The 21,499-nt window shown below is 48.1% G+C and overlaps 1 protein-coding gene across 8 annotated transcripts in view; it reads left to right on the forward strand.

Moving 5' to 3' along the window:
* The window catches only part of LOC118219048 (forkhead box protein P2-like), an 85,319-nt gene that overhangs the window by 28,244 nt on the left and 35,576 nt on the right, over positions 1-21,499 (forward strand). For 2 of the 8 annotated variants that reach the window (XM_035401861.1, XM_035401862.1), the window contains exon 1: positions 4,545-4,735. The exons of 2 other annotated variants lie outside the window; for them this stretch is intronic. In XM_035401861.1, coding sequence (XP_035257752.1) covers positions 4,565-4,735 — 171 coding nt within the window. In that variant the 5' untranslated portion in view covers positions 4,545-4,564. Of the gene's footprint in view, positions 1-2,651; positions 3,033-4,544; positions 4,736-10,829; positions 11,024-17,046; positions 17,277-21,499 lie in introns of those variants that run through there. 4 more of the 8 variants (XM_035401868.1, XM_035401869.1, XM_035401866.1 and 1 more) reach the window with 3 other exon arrangements.

Consider the following 21,499-nt stretch of genomic DNA (forward strand, 5'->3'; position numbering starts at 1 on the left):
TGGCTGTACAGTGTCGCTGCTCTAACGCCTGGCTGGTGATCTGTGTAGATGTGTTTGTGGATCCCAGGGCTCACACATTCACTGGATATAGCCAGGGAGTGTTGCCGTGGATACCTCAAAAGTACAGCTTGTAAAAATGTACGTTAGATTACGAATACTACACGCTTGTAAGTGCAGAATAATAACAACCGGTTGGATTCGGTACATGGGTAATGCCATTTGTCTTTTCCGAGGATAATGGCAGTAAAGGAATTTGATTACAGAGCAGCTTTTGTCTCTTTGAAAGCATGGAAATGTGCTTTCCTTTGTGCTGTCAGCATATTTTCATTTCACATTTGCTTAAGCTGTGTAAGTGTTGACCGGTTACGCTTGTTGGAGTACAAACTAAAGAAATGAAACTGACCACTGCGTATGTTCATTACTCATATGAGTTTTAATCTATTAATAGAATGTGGAACCACATGGTGGAGGTTATTACATTGTCCACCCTACAGGGGGAGGTAGAGAGGGGACTTAAGGAGAACTCTCAATGCCTCTCAGGAACATCGCAACCGAACCAAAGCTCAATCAAGTCTGCACATGCCAGCGTTGTCCTGTAGTGTCCACCCCACACTCACCCTCCCTGGCAGAACTCGTACCTGTGCCCACTCCCAAATTTGGGTGCGTAGTTACGCCGGTTTGCCGCTGTGGGAAGACGAGGCTGACGTGCAGTAATGACTCCCCTCCGCCGGTCCTGCAGGCAGGGGCGGCTTTCAAGTCTGCCGCGCAGAAACCTGGCACGTAGCGACGGCTCCCGCCACTCCCGCCGCTGCCCGCCAGGCCCAGGGCCGTCCGCTTTGTGCCTGCTTTAATTGAAAATTAATAGTTAGCGGGTTGCTATGGAAATTGTACCGTTGGCTCGCAGACAAAAAAAAAACCCCAACCCCCAGCCCCTCACTGTCTGTGCTCTGAATATAATGTAGACCCTGGTGATATTGTTTGTCCTCATTGACCTTGGCTGTCTACATCCCCTACAGAGGAGAGGAGAGGAGAGAAGAGAGGGAAAAAAAAAAACAAAGATTCAGAGATGAGCACAAAGAAACAGGTGAACAGGATCTTCAGTGCGAGGCGCGTAGGCTTGCTTAAGCAGTGCGGGCTCACAGCGGGCCGCCCTCGCCATTAGCATGTTCTGCAGTTTACGTCATTTACAGTGGAGGAACGGCATCTGATTGGCTGTGGACAAGGAAAACTGGGGCTTGAATTCTGGAACGGGTCATTGGCCGATTTAATACGCACATAACTGGACGCTGTACTTCGGGCATGCCTCTGCAGTTGAAAACACTTTGGATTTTGGAGATGATTTGTAATCTGTGTCTCTTAGTATTTAAATCAGTGCGGTGCTGTAGGATGGGGAAACCTATATTGCTAATTGCACTTGTGTGAAGTGCTTTGCGGGCTCATGCATTTACTGTTAATTCTCCTCCTGTCAGTCAGGCGGCCGGGGGGGGGGGGGGTGGGGAAGAAGCCTACGACGCGCTATGGAAGTGCACGTTTAAATGTGAGCTCCCCGTGTTTGTTTCACAGGAGAGCGGCTGCTGGAGCGGGGCGCTCTGAAGGTGTTATTAAGTGGTTTAAGTGGTGCTGCAGGAATAGCGGGGGCCCTAAAGGTCTGAAGGTGAAATGCAAAATTGCTGTAATTACTTAGCGGAGACGTTAGCGTCTCCGAAGCTCTCAGGAGCAGTCACTCTGAGCGCCGGCTCACTCAGCCTGGCCTTGCCTGGGGTGTTCGCCTGTGTGGGTTTGGCACGGGGGGCGTGCAGTCGCTACTCAGATCATTAAAAAAAATAAAAATAAAATAAAATAAACAGGCAAACATTCCCAACACAAGAACCTTCCCAGAGTGGTGAAAAGCTTAAACAGAAACAGTGGGTCTGGTTCCCAAACTGGGGTCCTGGGCTGGGAGTGTCTCCTGAACATTCAAGAAAAAAATATTGTGAAAGAAATTATCCCCCCCCTTCTCTTTTTTGGAAAATTTTGTATATACAGCATACATTTTGTATATATTGCATATTATGCATATTTTTGCATTTCAGGTAAAATAAACCATATTTAGGTTTATACATCCTTTTTTAATATTGTGCATATTGTAAATGTAATAAATTGTATATTGTCCTAAGTGTCTGCATATATGTAGGTCCGTGATGTAATGAGATCGAAATTTAGACATGCTTCCCTGTGCAAGCGTGTTAAACGACCCCTGTGTTGTAGCCTACAATGGGTGTTAAAACGGGTATGAACGCCTATTTTATTGAAGTAGGGGTACTCATCCAGGGGTTTGGTATTTCACAGGGCATTCATAGAAAAAGTTTGGGAACCCTATTCCTATAAAATCATAACGCGCAGAGATGCGATTTCAACTGTTTTTTAAATTTATTATTATTATTATTATTGTTTTTTTTTTTTTGAGACTGCCGCAAATTTTACTAAAATGGTTTTAAAGCTTGTTTTGAGTTGACATGAACATTCTTGCTCACAGTAGGCCTACCCGTGTGCGTCATATTCAATAATATTAAGACTTGCCAGCAAAACTTGTTTATTTCTTTATTTCATGTGAGTGGCAGGACGCGTATGTGCGCTTCCAAGTAAAAATGCGCGTGGACACTTATTTATCTGCGCGTTCCTCCTCATCATTCCAGCGGTGTCCACAAAAAAACACTGCCAGACTCCGCCACACTATTACAGTAAATCTTCCAAACTCCATGTGGTGTTGTGCGCAAGCAGCAGATGGACTTTCTCTTGCATCTGCTGTGTGTAGACTTGGCTTTGTACTCGTTTCTTTCCTCGGGGAGGTAGTCTTTCTTCTGTGTTATGTGGCAGCTGGGGAAAAACGTCTGCGGCGGGCAGAGACATTGACAGCGGATTGACAAACACCGTTTGCTGAAATTCTTTCATTACGCGGCCGGTCTGCGTTGTTTACAGAATGGGAAATCTCCCAGCACATCAGCTCCAATACATTCTACGAGAGGGAATGGAGTTGTGTGACTCTTAATAAGGTCAGTAATTTATGTTGTTCAGTGTTTCGAAAGAATAGCGCGCGACTATTGCATATTTAGAAAAAACTGCAAGTTAGTACTGCACCTTAGATCTTGTGCTGGACATGTTAAAATGCTTGTCTGGTTTGCTTGTTTATTCCTCTTTAACTTTCTGGGCATTCAGCGTTTTGGCAGGCGCACTGGGTATAACTGCAAGCTTGTCCTAACAAGGGAAGCATCCGGAATATTTATCAGAGACTTGAATGCCGACCGAAGGATAGACGGCTGGTTTTTCATCTGTGAAAGTGAAGCTCTTAGTTTGGGGGAGACTGGCACTCTCACCGCCTCGGTGTTCACCCCTCGCCGAACGTTTGTGTGTATAGTTGTCCTTGGGTGACAAAACAATCAGAGAGCTGTTTGATTTGTTTTAATTACCGGCGCAAAAATGCCGCCGGTCTGGGACGTGACCGGTCAGAGCTGCGCTCGTGGGATGCGGGTCGAAATATTTCCTTGATAATGGATTTGACAGTTTTCTTCCTTCACTGTGTTCCTTTCTCGTTCTGATTTTATTTCCCTGGCATTTGCCTCAATGCACGTTAATGCTTTAAGGTTTTTAGCGGTGATTTCATATGACTGCCGTTTGGAACTGATTATTTTCTCGCATTCTTGACAAGGTAGGTTATTATCCATGTTGTTACTTTGTGCAGGATGTAGGAACAGGTGAAGGATGTGTTTCTTTATATTTGCTGTAATGGCTGTTTTAATAATGGTGAGACAATATTATTATTTTACTAACTAGTCATGTATACAGTACCGTTCGGAGAACAGTCGACCGCTAGCTTGTTCTGTAGTGTAACTCTGCTTTCTTCAGACTGAGAGAGCCAAAACAAATCAATACAAAATAAAGGAAATACGCATAAATACCTTTTTCTTTTGAAGAATGATTTGGTGTCCCTGGCTGTCTGTGTTGAGCAGCCGTTCTTGCTGCGTTTGTAAATCCTCCTTTCACGAATCGAAGTGCTTGTTTTCGGAGCTTGAGCAGAGCGCGCAGGTTCGGTCGTCCGCGCTCAGTTTTTTTATGAGCGCAGAGCGTGCACACACCAGAACCCACACAGCTTGCGTCCCACCACACTATTGCGCAAAGTCCACACGTTGGGCAACTGGGAAAAAAGTATTAAGTAAAGAAAAAAAGTAAAAAGAATTTGAGCTTGAAGGTTATTTTCAGATGAGGCCACTGAGTAAATGTATTTCAGAAAATAAAACATTAACGAAATTATAAGTTATGTATCCCCCTGCAAATAATTACATGGTATTTCATCAGATAGGTGTGATAGTGTTATTATTTCTTATGTGTCAGCAGAGAAGACGGTCTGTCGGGGCCTTAAAATTTTCCATTTTCTGCACTTTTCACACCGGCAGGCATAGAACGCATCCTCCCAGCCCGGGAATCCATCGGCCCGTCCCCGGGGCTGCCGTAATTACCCGGCGACAGACGAAAAATTACCGAATAATTGTCAGGAGAGACGTGTTTTAATGGGCGAGGTGATTTCAGTATGCATGAACAAGCCGGGAGTGGAGAAGCGCTTGTTTGTGATGCGCGCCTCTCCAAACAGTTCAGTGATGACACGGATAGCGGGGCGCTTCACCCAGTGACACGAGCGGGTTCTCACCGCAAACGGCAGCAGCGTGCTCCTCTGGCTGCAGTGACACTCCTCACCTTGCAGGTAACACAGCCCAAATTCTGCGCCTCCATTTCCCATCTTTCATCAGTCCGTAGTCATGTCACCCTTTTTCACCGCGCGGGCCGAGTGTGTAACGCAGTGCATGAGGACGCCGGGGTACGTTCATCTGTGGGCTAATTAATCCACATCAAGGCAGCAGTACTGATCGTGTACTGGGAAGTGTCGTTGGGTTTGCTTGTTTTTATTTGGAAGTTGATGTTTTAATGTGTGCAGCGAATTTGGGGGGTACAGTGTAGGCTAAACACACTGGGACTGTGACTAATAATTAAACGCAGGGAGTGAAACTAATGTGTTTTTGTATTTCCTTTACAGCCTAATGGCTATAAAGAGAGACAGCTATTATGTTTCATTTATGAGCTTGTGGAGATAAAGTATTAGTGAGTTTTTTTTTTTTTTTTAACTGGTGCGCTCTTTTATTTGAAGTAGTTATATAAATGGTCCTGTGGTCCGAGTCTTTATTGGACGCATCCCATTTGAATATTGGAGGTCAGTAAAATTATGGGTGATTCAGAACTAATTGTCTTTACCAAAGATTGGCGAATAATTTGTTTGGTTTATTATTCATGAAGGGTGGCAAAGCATGTAGAATTCAGTGATTGTGGGCAAATTATTAACATTTTATTGGGGTTTGAGCTGTGTCTCCATAATTTAACTCTCCTGTGCGTAATGAGCTTTGTGATTAGTTGATGGAGACAGTTGTCCCAGCTCTTTTCTGAAGGAATATCATATACATGGCTATCTGAAGTCTGATCCAATAAGATCTTTTGTGCAATGAAATGCTATACACACTTCAGTGTTTCAGTTGGCAATGATCTGTTTTGAATTTGTGATTTAATTTTTATTTATTTAACCTACATTTAACAAAAAAAAAAAAAAAAAATAGCATTAAACTACATATATACTTAGTTGTTATATTGAGTGTACTGGAGTGAAATTAACTGTCTTCATTAGTGGAACTGGGTATTTGTTTTTTAAAGTTTAACCTACCCCGTTGATATGCTAATTGTGGTGATGTGGTTTAATTTAAGTCCCGTAATGACGATGCTGCTGCTATCATCGACGTAAACGATGCGGTTAAGCGGCGGAATCTCATTTGCATATGCGATAAGCGAGGGGAATTAAAGGGGCTCCAGCATCACTGTTTTAATTTCCCCATCTTAGCTCTGTGGCTTCTCCACGATGACACTCACTCGTCAGTTATTTTACATGAAAACACGCGCAAACAGGCACAAACTGAGGACCAGGTACTAACTGCTGTACTAAAAATTAAATGGTACGAATATCTATCTTAATTTTTTTTAAAAGTGCTAATTATGTTCCTAAATAAAAGTATCAAAATAAGCAATCCCTGGAAGAAATAGATTTTTATTTGTGTTTTTCAAGATTTTACTTTTTAGTAGTAGTAGTCTTTGGCAGCTTGGAAGTGAGACTTCATGGATTGCAGGAAAAGTGATTGGATTTTAAGTACCTTTATAAAAAATTAAAAAAAAAAAAAAAAGGACAAAAGAAGGCTTGTGTTAAAGCCTGCCCATTATGTGTATTTGCAGAGAGTTTGCCTGGAGTGTTTTTCTCATATGAAGATGAGTGTTGTTCTGAGCAGTTGTTCCCGGTTTGCCCTAAGCGTTCGGACCCGTCTTGCGCAGGTATGAGTGAGGAACGCTTCGGCGCTGTCGCGTGTGATCCTCTCCCTCATTCACCGCTTGGTGGAGAGGCGTGACGCTGGAGGGGAGAGGCCGGTCTGGCCCGGGACATCCTGACCCCGTTCTGCCTGAAACGATGGAGCCGCCAGCGATGAGGGCCAGGTGTCTGTCTGTCTGTCCGTCCGTCCTCCGCCTCCCTCCGGACGGACCGCAGTACAGAGCCCGTCTCCACGAGCATCCTAGCCCTCACGCCATGAGTCATGTTCAGCAAAATGTAAAAAAAAAAAAAAAAAAAATTTTAATTAAAATAAATTTATATTATATTATTTATATAATTATAATTTGTGGTGGATAAGAAGCCAGGAACCAGATTTCAGTGAGAGTAAGAGAGAGAGGGAGAGAGAGAGAGAGAGCTAGAGCGCTCTGGCTCTTAACGTCCTCTGGTGAAAACGTCAGGGCAAGATGACGGCTTTTTCTTTTCTTTATCCCGGAGGTCTCTTGCTCAAGACTAGCTGGGATGAATAACCTGACGAAATTAAAAAGGAAACAAAACAAATTCTAAAAATGAAAACAAGCGGGTGAAAAATGGCGGGTGAGGCTCGGTCCCTGGCTCCTGGCCTGCCCTGTGGTGCCCGTTTCAGGAGTAAGAAAGGCCTTGGATGTGTGAAATATTAATTTCATGGGCAGATCTAAAGGGCAGAGAGATCTCGCCTAACTGCACTGCCTGAGACGAAGATCTCCTACATCAGGGAGCGCGGCTCACTCTCTCTACCTGCCCTTCTCTGTTCTGGGCGCACGCGGGGGTGGAGAACCACACCGTTTTTTAATTGTACCTCTCTTTATGGTTGGTTTTAATTCTCCATGGTAACGGGCGATTCATTCGCTGATATTTAAAGCGTGCTGCTTGCTCCTGCCCTGTGTAACGGCCAATGGGAATTCCTTCTGTCCTCTGTTTTCAGTAGTGACGTGTGCGTGTGTGTGTGTATGCATTTTTAAAAGACCGTATAAAAGTGTAATGTTTAAATTGACATTTGTGTGTGCTTAAAAAAATAGACCATTCAAATTAGCTGGAATTACAGTGAAATATTTTGAGAGGCAAAGCGAAGTGTGCACGTGTCTTTAAGCTGTAGAATTCAGTCATTCATGAGTGCTGAAAAATACTGTGCCCATGAGAATCGCGTATCTTTAACCTTCTTTAAAAAATATTTTGCGTGTTTAAGAAAAAGTCCAGCGTAAAATTCCTCAAATTATACACACAAAAAAACGCCTTGTGAGTGCTATTTAATTCAGCTGAAGCCACAGTGATGTATTTTCAATAAAAGCATTGAAGCTGGACGTGACTTTAAGAGAATAGCTCATATCGGTGAAAGTGAAGAGATTTTTGGTGATGAGTTGAAAGTCAGCGTTAATATTATTCAGGTGTGGTTAGCAGGTGTGCTGTTAGTGTTTCATAATGGTGATCTTTGATGTGTGCATGCGTGTGTGCGCATACATGCGTAAGTGTGTATTCTGCGTTCTGTTATCCAACTCTTCTAATTGTTCCAACCAATTTTCACCAAAATTTCTTTTATTTTTTCCTGCTTCTGGCTTACTTTGAAATGGCAGTATCTGGAGGAAAGCTCTTCTGTAAGGCGGTGTGTGAAAGGCTTCCCTTCAGAGGCAGAAGGAAGCTTTATTGTGAGGTGTGTTCGCTCTGGTCCCGTACGTAATCTCCAGAAGCGCTCCTCACACGTGAACATGCTTTAATCCGGCTGCTCTCTTATCTCACCTGCTTCTGAGTGACACCTTTAGTGCAAACAGCCCTTCAGAAATCATCAGGAGTGGCAGATTATGTAATAAAAGGATGAAATCAAATCCAGAGTAAACTGTAAGCCCTCCCCCCCTCCCCACACACACACACACACACACACACACACACACGCACACACTCGTCTGTCTGACAAACAGGTGTGGTGATGCCTCCTCGCGTCAGACCTGCCCCCCCCCCCGCTTAAGAGGAGACCGATCTGTGTGTGTGTGTGTGGGGAGGGGGGGGGGGTGTCTGTATTTCAGCACGCAGGATGCAGCTGTGTCTGTAACTCTGCGCTGGTGAAAGAGACTAAAGCAGACGCCGCTGTGGCAGGCCCGGGCTGCGATGCACTCATTTCTCCTATAAGTGGCTGTGACCTGTGTACAGTAAAAAAAGGCAGATTATATGAGAGGGGAAATCAGCTGCGTTGATGGGGAGCGGGTGTGTGTTTGATGCTGGATTTAAAGCACTCTGAAAGGTGTCACACACACAGTCACACCTCTCTGTTCGCTCGGCTCTTGGGTCAGACTGAGCGAGTCGTCGGCCGCTGTGTCCCTCTGTAGCGGCTGGCGACGGCGTTGGCGTCTGAACTTTTTAGTACACAAAAAAACTTTTTGATTGGTAATATGTGACAGAGGCCTGTGTTCAGGGGGCATTAATTGCATTATTAATAAAATTTACAAGTGTTTTCAATATGGACACTGAGCACATGCAATGAATGGTTGTTCAGAGGTGAGGACTGATGTTGCCTGGCCAGATGGCCACACTGTATTTTGTGTGACAGGGCAGACTTTTTGGGGCCGGTGCTCCTGTGCTGTCGGAGGACGTGGTTTTTCATTTTTCGCCCCTTGTTTTATATCTGGACTCTCACGTTATCTGGGTTCAGCTCTTCCTCTCATTTTTACCCTCCACAAAAACCCCTCTTTTTTTGGTGAGTAAAACGGACTCCGCTGGCCGCCAGTTTGTCATTTTCAGTTGGAAGTGGGCAAGAATGAGATTTTGTTCACTTGTTAATAAAGAAGGGGACACATTTGGACATTTTAATGACATCCCCCCCCCCCTCCTCCCCCAGATGTCTCTCCCAAGGTTTATCCTGTTGTTAAGGCTCCGTTTGAATTCTCATATCGCTTATAGTCCAGCCAATCAGAGCTCCTCGCTCTGCATATTTTAAACCTGGGCCATGTAAAATTTATGCCTCATTTGAATGCTTATTAGCCGGCTGAATTCTGTGCAGGGCTTTGTGTTCCTCTGTTAGATTCATCAGCAGCTGTCCCGAGCAATGCGTCCTCCATCAGTGCTAGTGTTCAGCGCCCCGCTTAACGCCGCTCATGCAGCCAACGCGTCTGTCTGCCCTGGGAGTTATTTACCGTGGGCATGCGCTGTGTGACGGGGCTCCTGTTTGTTGTGTCCTGTCTGTCTGTCTGTCTGTCTGTCTGCATGGAACTCTGCCGGCTGAGGCTGACTGACAGACTGACAGACGGCCAACAGACACAAGCAGATACAGACGGACCACACCTGGAGAGCGTGTTTGCCGGGTCAGAGTGTGGCTCTTTATGTACTGTGAGGACTTGAGCTGATCCTGCCGGTGCCCCATCCCTGTCCCACTGCCCACTGTACAGCGCATTAATGCAGCCAGGACCATGAAACATTTATCACCTCACAGGGGCTAATATGCATAATTGATGCTGTTTTTTTTTTAAGCCGTATCCTGTCATTAGTACTGTCCTTGACAGATGATTATTTTCAGCGTTCATTTCTGATGCATGCCAGGCAAATGAATTTTATGTCTTTCATTTATTTGGCTTTTATTTAAAATTTGAGGTTTATGTCCTCCTCAGGAGGAACAGCGAGACCACAGCTCACGCTGGGGCTTAATTGCTTCCCAGGAAAGACTGTGTTTTAGTGTTCTAAACGTCTCCAGTACAGTATAATTTGATATGGGGTTTGATGTGTGTAAGAGAGAGAAGTGTAGCCACTAGCCAGCGCCTGGCATGCAAGCTTCTTATCACCAGCAACATTTTATTTTGAGATGCTACGGTGATGCCGCGATTGTTTCCACACAGGACTTTTTTTTTTTTTTTTTTTTCCCCAGTATTTTTAAATTTTGCATTATTAATCCACTCCTAGTGCAGGGGATACGTTGTACAATTTTTGTAGAATAAAAAATTGAATGTCTTAACTCAGGCTGTACACTTTGCTGTAGTTGTGAAAGGGTGGTAGTATATTAAGAAGACTGTGCGTGTCTGTGTGTGTGTGTGTGTGTGTGTGTCAGTGTCAGTGTGCACAGGTGTATGTGTGACACTGTGTGTATGTGTGTGTGCACGTGTAGGTGTGTGTGAGCGTTTTTTTTGTATGGAATTGCTGTAGAGCGCTTGAGCAGTCATTTTCTGTCCTCATACAAATGTCTTGTGCTAAATGCGTGGCTGACCCCCTCCCCCCTCCCCACGCACACACACACACACGCACACACTTAAGCTTTACATATCACATCCACTCATCTGTTTTTAGTGCTTCACTTATTCATCAGCCCTGGCTCCCTCCCTGTCGCGCTGTTACCCTGCAGAGAGAGGGGAGCGTCTCTGCGCTGGAAGCTCCGAGCGCTGGAGCCTCCGAGCGCGGGGCTGTGGACGGGGGCGGTGATTGGTGCCTCTCGATCGTTCCTAGGCTGTGTGAGTGATGATGCGGGAGTCTGCCACGGGGACAGTAGGCCCCGGTTCAGAGAGTCCGCGCGGGCTGAGCGCTGTGCGCGGACAGGTAGACGCTGGCGGTAGGGACGGGCGTCCAGGTGACTGCGGCGGTGGAGGGAGAGTTCCGGAGCTCCTGCACCTGCGGCAGCAGCAGGTAAGCTGCGTTCCCCCTGCTGGCGCTCTGGGCCGGGGGCGAGGCTACAGGCATGGAAGAGCAGCGCAGGCCTTTGTGCCGAAATGCCATTAGCTGGCTTGTTGGCTGGTGTCTGATTGGTTGAGTGGACGGGGCTTGACCAGATAGCGAGCTTTGCCCCTTGGTGGACAGAGTGATGGACTGGTTGTGTGTGCGCGCTTGTGGGTTTGTGTATACATGTGGGTGTGCATGCGTGTGCGCGCGTGTGTGTGTGTGTGCATGTGAGTGTGGGGTGCATGTGCTGGGCTCGGAGTGGACTTGGTGTCCTGCATTACCACAGTGTCCACCAGAGGGCTGCCTCCTATGTCTTGCCCTCCTCTCCAAAACACTTGAGAGGCAGGCCTGCAGTTTAAATGGAGATAACTGATCATTGTGATGAGCTGTAGCTTTCACATCAGAACCCTTCCTGTGGTGTATTAGCATGTGTTGTGAAGCTTCGCTTCTTTTTTCCAGTCCGCTTGGTGATTCAGTGCTCTACACCTCATTCACCGTGCTGTTTTAGGTTGCTTTTGTGAGATTTTGTGTTGTGATGTGATGATAGTGATGGTGAGCTGGAGAGGAAGATTTATGGTATGGATGGGAGGGGGAGCTGAATCCCTGTAGGATGGATGTAAAAATGGTCAGAGGGTTTGTTGGAGGGTTTGTTGGTAGACTGAAGCCAGCTCTCGTTTCCATGCCGATATGATCTCCTTTTGTACATATTGAATTACAGGTCAGGATGGGTGGATAATGGGAAGTTGTGACATCGCAAGATTGGTGGAAGTGACATCACAGGAGAGGCGCTGTGTTTCTTGCGACTAACGCCCTGGCAACAGTGTTCTTTGGAACCGTGCGTTCATTCCCCCTTAGCTGGAGTTCTGGAATTCTTACTGTCTGCAGTCCTGGGGCCCAAAAAGCCACCAATCACAGGCGAGCTCTCCCGCTGGCGTGTGCCACACTTACAGCGCGGTGTTTATTCTGTGTGTCAGGTGTTTGAGCGGCTGCTAGGACTTTTAATTAGCGTCACTTAGCCGCGTAAATGCAGGGTTCAGCTGTGGGAGCAGCTTGCCACGCTCCTCTGGTTTGTGTGATCCGCGCACCCTGCGGTAAGCGGGGGGGGGAGGTGAGGGGGGGGGAGTCGCGCAGAATTAAAAGCGTCTTTTTACGGCTGTCTTTGCCGCGTCGGGCTCCTATGGCACGGAAGCTGTGGTGTGGCCGGGAACCAAATTTGCCCCTGAGCACAATCTCACATGCTAATCGCTGAGGTTTCTGAGCTCTGTGGCGAGGAAGAGGAGATGATCTCACTCACTCACGCACGCGCTCTTACACAACGAACCTCGTTAGTTTTATCCTACAGGCAGAGAGTGTGTGTAAATAAAAACTCAGTGCGGCTGCTTTACGTTGTGTGGAGAGTGGCGTTGTTCACCGCTGGATTGTATAGAGCACCACTGATTAATAACGACAAAAGAAAATAAAACAGCCCGCATTCAATTGCCTTCATTGTCTCGCCTGTCTTGCGTAGATTTCCCTTTCTCACGTGAGTGGATTATGCTGGCTGTTCAGTGGGGCCCTGCAGACTGGTGCCTGTGCGTTAGGGCTGACATGCAGACCTGTGGTCTCTGCATTGGCTCTGATATGAATGGCAGAAAAATCAGAAGCAGAAAAAAAAGAATTGAGCATATACAAATGACACGTTTTTTTGTGAGTAACACTAGATGGACTCTATACACTGTTGAGTTTGGAATGGCTGTGTTTTTCTGTCTGGCTGCCGGTGCTCTGAAGGTGATGCTTTGATATGACCAGGTACAGATGATGGCAGAACTCTTCAAACTGGCACCTTTTTTAAAAATGAAATTTAAAAAAAAGTCTGTGGCTTAAAGCTTCCTCTCCTCTTTTTTCAGGCAGAGCACATTTTCTCGTTTCTGATGATGGGGATTCATTTGTTCCTGTCGTGTTTGCACATTCATTATTTGAGAGAGGTCCAGTAGTAATGAATGCAGTGGCAGGGCTCCATCCAGGGCCCGGGTGAGAACGCCTCCCCAGTAAAATCAGCCGTTAAATGGGTTTTTAACAATTCTACCAATTGATTCTGGATTGTGCTGGATCTGACAACTAGACCTATTTCACTGCTTTCCTGACTGTTTCCTCTTCCTGGTGTTTTACCTAAGTGTGCCGTACAATTATTACAGTGTGCATTGTAATGCAGTCTAATTATTAGCGAGCTACACGGTGTAGTGCGATTCATTCAGGGTGCTACACAGTTTGTGTAAATATTAGTGTTTCCATTTCCAGTGTTTCCCAGGTGCATCATTCCAGCTATTAAGCTAAATGTCGTGGTTTGATCTTTGGGCTTCGGCCTACAGGGTGAACTGGGGAAAGGCTCTGTGTAGAATAACTAAAGTTAACTGAGCTGATTATAGGCGAGCGTGATGAATACCACCACCGTGTTTATTCTCTGCCTCTGGAACACGTCTGGCTTTTCACGGGGATAGAGAGAGAAGTGCTGGACTGTGGGAGGTCTTTGGTTGCCTGGGTGGGGCTGGCTCAGGTGATGTTCCTGGATGCAGATGTGGCGCAGGTGAAAGGGAGTATAAACTCGCTGCTCAAGCTGAATGTCCTGGTATCGGCGCTGCCTGCTTCTGTTTCTGATAGTCTTCCGGGGCATTCCTCAAAGTGACATGTGCTGTCATGGTAACAAGGAATGACTCATCACTCAAGTGTCCATGGCACATCAGCTCAGTGGGATTTCCTGCTGTGGCCTGTTTACTTTACTTTTCAAACGGTCATGGGGGAATGGGGCTGGGGGGGCTGGGGCTGGAGCTGGGGGGGCTGGGGGGCAGGGGCTGGGGGGGCTGGGGGGGCTGGGGGGCAGGGGCTGGGGCTGGGGCTGGGTCTGGGGGGCAGGGGGGGCAGGGGGGCTCGCTCAGGCTCTCGGCGGTTCGAGGCCCTGGCGCTGATTGGACTCCTGGGCCTGCTCCTCGGTGTCCCTCCGGTGGACGTCTTCATCCTCTCCTCAGGTTCCTGTGACCCTCAGGAACCCGGGGGAAGGGGCAGCGGCGGGGCGGGGTTTATCGCCATGGCAGCACAGCGGTGTGCGCCGTCCCTCAACGTGACTGAAAGGCTTTATTTACGGGCGCAGTGGAGAGATTCATCCGCTTCCCCTGACCTGTCTGTGCGGGTGTCAGTATGGCTGTGTGTTAAACCTGCATCCCGGGTCTCCACTGTTTTGGATTATATATATATATTTTTAAATGGGATGATTATGTGCAGAGCACACATCAGAGTTTAAGTGCTGTTGCTCACGGCTGCAGAGAAAAGGCAGAAACGCGTGTCGCATCTTCTATTGAATTATTATATCTTATTTGTGACGTTAAATGAAGCAGAGACTGTATTGTCTGAGCGCATGCATTTTCCCTTTTGAGTCTGTGCTCTTGCTCTGTAATTGGCTTTTGCTGCGTGTGTAATTTCTTTTCCGTCTTTTATGTTTGGTTCGCTCTTACGGTGCTCTGCGTCCCCGGCTCTGTTGTGCTGATAAAAGACTCGGGCCTCGCCGAGGATGCCAGACCTTCGGCGGGTCTATTTTCAGAACGGAAAGCGATCTGCGGAATTTCTGATCTCTGCCACGGCCGCGGGTTTCTGAAACGTGAGGCTCAGACACAGAAGCAGACGGGAGTGGGCAGTATTTGTACAAATTACACCAGAAACACTCAGTAAATTCCATTAAACATGTCAGAGAGATCATCCCCTTTACTCACATGCTGTTTGACTGTCACACTGTGTGTGTGTGAGTGTGTGAGTGTGAGTGTGAGTGTGAGTGTGAGTGTGAGTGTGAGTGTGAGTGTGAGTGTGAGTGTGAGTGTGAGTGTGAGTGTGAGTGTGAGTGTGAGTGTGAGTGTGTGTGAGCGTGTGTGAGCGTGTGTGAGCGTGTGTGAGCGCCAGTGCCAGTGCCAGTGCCAGTGCCAGTGCCAGTGCCAGTGCCAGTGCCAGTGCCAGTGCCAGTGCCAGTGCCAGTGCCAGCGTGAGCGTGTGCGTGAGCGTGAGCGTGTGCGTGTGCGTGTGCGTGAGCGTTCAGTGGGTTGAGGTAAGCACGTTTCCCGCTGCAGTTGATCAGTATCTGTGACTGTACCTTTCCACCGGTGCTCACACTGCAGAAAACCTGTGAGCCAGAGTAGGAACATTTTCTGCAGTTTTATAAATAGATATTACGGAAGTACGTAATACATTAATGTTTAAATAGTTCATTTTCCCTCAGTTTGGGAGGGAATACACTGTTTTAAAGCAATCGACATGAGCAGCACAAGTGACATCTTAAATATTGATATTGAAATATTGAATATCAGATGAAGTAGGTGGTCGTGCTACAGGTGATGTATTCTGTGTTCCGTGTGTAGTGTATTTAGTATTGTGATTTAAATTGAAAGCGTGTTTTTTCAGACGCAGGGCGATTACGCTGTCCTGGCGCAGACTGCTCTGGAGCGTTCTGCTTTTGGTGCGTTCATCCAGACCGTTTTTATTAAAAAAGGAAAATGCAGAAATCTGCGGCTTAAGTGAGCGGCACGGCCATCCATTCAGCCTGTTAGGAGAAATGACACCCGCTAACTCCAGCTACCTCCCTGCGGAAATTGGGGGAAAAATTTCTCCAGAATTTCCATTCTTGATTCGGTGAAAGATGTAGATTAGTCCTGTGGAATGAACAGCAGCAGCGTAACTCAGGGACTGTGAGTAGAGGCTGTGCTGTAGTGAGATGCATCATTAGACTGGAGGGGAAAGGGGGCTTTGTTTTTGGAAGCTGGGTGCACTCAGGCTGGTAGTCTTCTTCTTCAAAGTACGTGGGGCTGTGTTTTTCCTCTTAAAACAGATGTCTTCATCCCCCCCATCTTTATCAAAGGGCTTTGGTCTTAGAACTCTCTCCTCAAATCAGATCACAAAGTGGACTGGCAGAGGGTCTTGCTTCACCGCCCTGCCACGCCCCGTCTCTGCTCCCCGCCCCACCCTTCCTCCCCCTTTCAATAAGTGCAAAGCCACACGTCATCCGACAAGAAGCAAAGCATGACTGGAAGAGAGATGGCGGCCGATCTGGTAGGAGGCTGTGGGGACGTGAGGCTTCACCCAAAAGAGCGGAGGGAACGCTGATTGACAGGTGTGGCACATCTAGGAGCTGAGCAGTGCATCGCTGCGTGTGGCATATTGAGGGGCGGGGCCCAGAGCTGAGGGGCGGGGCCGAGAGCTGAGGGGCGGGGCTGAGAAGAAGCTAATAGCCTCGCAGCATACCAGGTAAATGAGGCCACAGCACAAGGCTGAGTGGCAAAGCTGCCGCTGTTTGCCCTCTATATTAGTTTCTGCTCTCCAGGCCCACAAACAATATCAGTCCTGTTGCTCCATTATTGTTTGCTGTCACTGTCACAGAGAGAGAGAGGGTAAGAGAGTGAGAGTGTGAAAGTGTGAGAGTGAGAATGAAGTGGAGTGTGTTGGAAACATCCATTTTAAAATGCAGAATATCTACACTGACCAGTGGAATGGTTCGCAGAGAAGGGGGAATTCCAGTCAATGCTGTGAGAAAGTTGGTTTGTTGAAAGATGCTCACAGCCAGTTTGTTTGTGCGTGCTTGTGTGACTTTTGTAGTTCGACATTATGAAGTTTAAACCTGCTTGGGCTTTACCTGTATCGGTCCGATTAGCTGTGTTTAATTTAGAAGACACCAGTCAAGATGTCTCTCTCTCTCTCTCTCTCTCTTTTTCTCTCCTTTTTTTTCTCGAGTGCATGAGCAGTATTAATTTCACAGCTGTTAATTGCCTCGGAAAAATTAAGGTTAGCTATAATGAGCAATTCCCTGACTGCGGAGGGGCGTCTCAGCGGCCCTGTGGGTATTCCTGTCACCACGAGCCCCCGGTGTGCCTGGGACAGTCTCCGTTTACTGGCCTGCACGCGTCCCAGCGAGCGTGTGGGCTGAGTTAGGGCGGCGCAGAGGCTGGTGAGCTCATCTCTGCACTGCTCAGGTGCACAGCTGTTAACGGTCAGGGTCTGTACACCTGGGCAGCAGGTGACGCTTCGCCTAAGGGCCACCACAGCTCGGTGAGAAGGCATGAGAGCGGACTGTGACGCTGTTTCGATCCTGATTCTGCCAGACGCCGGGTTCTCTGCTTTGACCATTTTAAGGCTTTTTCTTGGAATCTCGAAGCATGCCTCCGTCTCCATAACAACAGACAAACTAAAGAAAAGCGAGCCGAACGGCTGGGTAAATCACCTTCTCTTTTGTTGACTGAATGCTCTCATCAACCTGGATTTGCACTGCATGTATTTTGTGTCATCTGCTTTTTGTTCTGACTGTAGTTTAGGACTGTTTCTGCGCGTGCCGCAGCGCACCGAAGGCACGTTTGTGTTCATCACCATTAGCGCTGTGCTAACGAGCAGTGACGACCTGCACAGATCCTGGCTTCTGAAGCTAGCGCTAGACAGGTGCCATACCGGCAGTGATGCACTTTTCCCCTGTACTGTGCAAAAAAAACAACAAACAAAAAAACAACAAGAGAAAAGTATTTCAAGAAGATGAAAGTAGCCGTCCAGAGCCGAGGCAAAGAGCTGCCGTTGCCTCCGGGCACGGCCTTTTGGAGCCTCATAATGAATGCTTGTCAACAAAGACAGACACAAACACTGCAGCGAGAAAAAAGAAATGGAGTAAGACTTTACTCTGCCGGCCTTTGGCAGAGGGTGTGAGCACCATTAAAGGGCGCTGGAAAGCCCTTTCAGACCGTCCTGAGGGGAGGAGAGAGAGAGAGACGTACTGCTGATCTCTGACACCTGATAAAACGAGTAAACTTTAGTTTTTCTCCTGAACCGTCTGGTTGTGCGTGTAAATATCTGGGGGTGTTGGGATGGTTGAATCCCTGTCACTGGCATGGCTTGTGCAGATGAGACGTTCAACAGGCTGTAATCAGGGGAAACCGAGACGCTATTGGCTGTTTGAAATGAAGAGCGTGAGTCTAGAGGACCAGCAGTTGTACTGTCTGTTTTTATATTTCCAATGACAAAGTTTTAAGGCTGGCGTGTCTTCTCCCCCGAAGCTCGCTGTACAGTTTCAGCTCCCTGCTGCTCTCCGTAAGTCAGTCTGCGTTAGAGCGCCTAGCAAGTGACTGTAATGTGTGTAAGACATATGGCAGGAAATCCTTTTTTTGGGGGGGGGGGCGGTGTGAATGCAGCCCCAGCACCCTGCTCTATATCTGACAGACACATGCAGACAGGCCTGCTGTTGAAACAGATTTGCAGACTCTTAGTGATGAACTAAACAGACCGCCCTGTTTTTTTTTTCTTCTTCATTTTCATCAGGAAAAAGGGGGGGGGGGAGCGGGACAGAAAGGTTACACAATGCAGCTGTTCATCTCCCCCCCAAGAACGCAGCTCCCAGTTCCTGGGATATAAATGACCGAATTCATCACCGCCTCACCAGGGAGGAGAAGGAGCCACACAATTGTGTTTACAGTGGAGCAAAGTTAATATAAATTTTCATCAAAAGGGGGAAGTTTGCACACGGTTCTGTTTGTCCTTCATTACGAGCACCTGAGTCTGAGCCGGGGAGGCGTGATCGTCTACAGGACCGGGCCAAACAGATGCACGGCCGCGGCAAATAAGCGCGCGGAAAAAACCTGATTTTATGGCTGTCTGTTACAGCCGGGATATTCTTAATCTACAGAATACATAAACGGGCCGGGGCGGGGCCGGGGTCGAGCGCGGGGCGACGGTCGGGCCCCAGGGCCCCGGGTTCGAGGCTCACAGAGGGGCTGTTCCCCACGGCACCGCGGGTGCCTTTCGCTCGCCCCTTTTACGCTTCTAAACGCACTCGTTCATTATCCCGTCTGCCGCTCTCATTTCATTTCTCTTCGGGCCTACCAGCCGGGCCTCGTGCTCTGCTCCTGTTCTGGATCCCGCCGTCTCACCATTCCGCCATCTCGCCAATCCCGCGAACGCCCGGCCGCTGGCTGCCCTGCATATCCCTCTCACGGCCTCTTCCTGCTGTCACTCACTCACTCACTTCCTGTTCCAAACGTAACTGATTCTCTGTTCGAGTCGTGCGGTATCTTAAGACCCTTTTCCGAGTTTTTAAAAAGAAAAATGATGTAAAGCGTCACTGAACATTGCAGTGCGTTGGTTTCATATTCATGCTCAGTCTGAAAAAGTGAAATGGGGGACAGGGGGACAGCGGTACAGGGGGACAGGGGGACGGGTTCTCTGGTGGTTTATGAATAGCAGTACAGCTCTCGAGTATTGAGGGGAGGTGCGCCAGGGTGAACTTGGCGATGCCGTACTGAGAACACCAGTACGTTTGGGCCACCGCTGTGCCTTTTTGTAAATGACTAAAGACGCACTGTGGTAATTCAATGTCTCTCTCTCATTTAGACCTTGCCCTTGGTTTTGTTCTCTCTGTAAAACTGCATTTTATTTGGATTTAAGGCACTGATGATCAGATGGTTATTTAAGAATCGCAAACTTAAGCAGGCAAATCATTTCCTATTTTGTCTGCTGTAGGTTTATTCTGTTTTCTTCTTGACACAGACCTGTTCTTTGTATTCATGACAAATATTTCTGTCTTCAAAAAGAAAACAAAAACATAAAGAAAACATGTTCTATATTCCCCCTCCCGACCTCTTGTCTATGGAATCCACTTACATAAGCAATGAAGGGTGTTTGTAGTGTAAATATTTAGGCGTGCCGTGTTTGTACTGCTGTATCTCCAGAAAAAGGGGGCTGCGGGTCTGAATCCAATCAGCTTGTTTGTTTGTGCAGCTTAAACTGTTTACGCCCTGTGTTTGTGGCATGGGGCTCCAGCCGCTGTGATAAAGCGCCGTTTCTGCAGCCTGTGACTCGAGTGGGGTGATAAAACGTTGTCTTTGTGTTTTTCGGGGGCAGGTATAAGCTTGAGGGGGGGGGGCGAGGGGTCTGTGTGAGGGGTAGTGGTGTTGCCGAGGGGTGTGACGGGGTGTTGGGGTAGAACCTGACGGGAGGGAGGAGGCTTTGTCCTTCACTTCACTCCTTTTATTATTTTTTGGAATGAAAAGGAATGCGACTTATTTCATCCATGTATTGCTTGGGGCTCAGTTCATATTTCCCCCCCCCCCCCCCCCAGCACTGTTTACACAGCGTTCAGCGCGTGTTCTGTTCCTGACGCATGTGTGATGGCAGCTCTCTGTTTTAACAGGTCCCTTTTTTCAGTGAGCAGCCGAAGCCGCGCTTCATTAAGGGAGCTGCTGCTTTAGTTAACGGTTCACTCTCAGCGGTTTGAGAGTGCAGAACGGGGCCTGGGATCTGGGCCCAGCCAGCCTGAGAATCCAGGACCGTTCTTCCTTAAAACATTAGAGGCCTGTTTCTCTGACACAGATTCATCTTACTCTGGACTAACTCGAGTCCTGTGTGGAGAATAGGGGGGGGGGGTTATGGGTCTCTCCCCGCTGCTCTGCGCTCAGCGCTGGAGGTGCTGTAAGGGGAGACGGGCCGTGTGATCTTCCCCCCGTTTCCCCACCGCGGTTTTCCGGCCGTCGTTTCTCCCGACCCCGCTATGACCCCGCTATCTGAAACCAATCACAGCCCCTTCCGTTTGAGCCCAGAGCCTAGCTGTCAACCACCGCGCTGCTGTTCCTTGGCAACAGCTATCAGCATCAAATCTGCTCGCGAGTGTCCTGTTATGTCTGTTTGTGCACCAGAGACATTAGTGAGTGGGAAAGCCTGCCCCCCCCCCCCCCGAAGCCCCCTCATCTTAAACCGCTCAGCAGCCAGGGTGAAATACAGACGTGTCTTTATGCTCAGGCCTTGTTCAGTGTTTTTCAGTTTTTAGTCTGTAAATCAAGTGGGACGTGCCTGGCTGTCTTTCAGAAAAAATACTGTGCATATTCCTTCCAGATAGTAATTTTGGGGCCACTGTTGAGAGCTGCATTCTTGCACAGCCCAGTGTTGTGGTGCCGATTGCGGGGCTTGGATGCAGTGTAAGCTCTGCGAGCGAGTGTGTAATATCCAACAGAGGAGTGGTGGTGGTGGATGTCACCAGCGAGGGGGTAGAAGGGAACCAAGGGGTATGTAGCTTCCTGCTGTCTGATTGTTTTATACAAGTTGATTGATTAAGCAATGTTAAGAAGCTGAGGGAGTATTGTAGTGGAGTGGCATTACTTATTTATGTATTAATTAATTTATTTTGCAGTGTAACTTTGGGAGAGGCGATGCTGCAGAGAGCGATCGCGCCCCCCCCCCCCCCCCCCCCCACAGCGGTGTCCCTGTGTCACGCGCAGCATTGAGCGGGGGCGGGGCGAATCGGTCTGTATTGACCCGGGTGTGCGGGCGCGCATCGATCCCTGTGCCCGTCCGCCAGGCTGCTGCCAGCCCAGGTGCCAGCGCCTCACAGGGGGACACGGGGGCGCGGGGGGGGCACCTTCCCAATCTCCGAGTCAGGCTGGCCCTCCGTGTGCTGTCTGCACA

Source organism: Anguilla anguilla, chromosome 19 (assembly GCF_013347855.1).
Source record: "Anguilla anguilla isolate fAngAng1 chromosome 19, fAngAng1.pri, whole genome shotgun sequence".
In the NCBI taxonomy this organism is placed as follows: domain Eukaryota; kingdom Metazoa; phylum Chordata; class Actinopteri; order Anguilliformes; family Anguillidae; genus Anguilla; species Anguilla anguilla.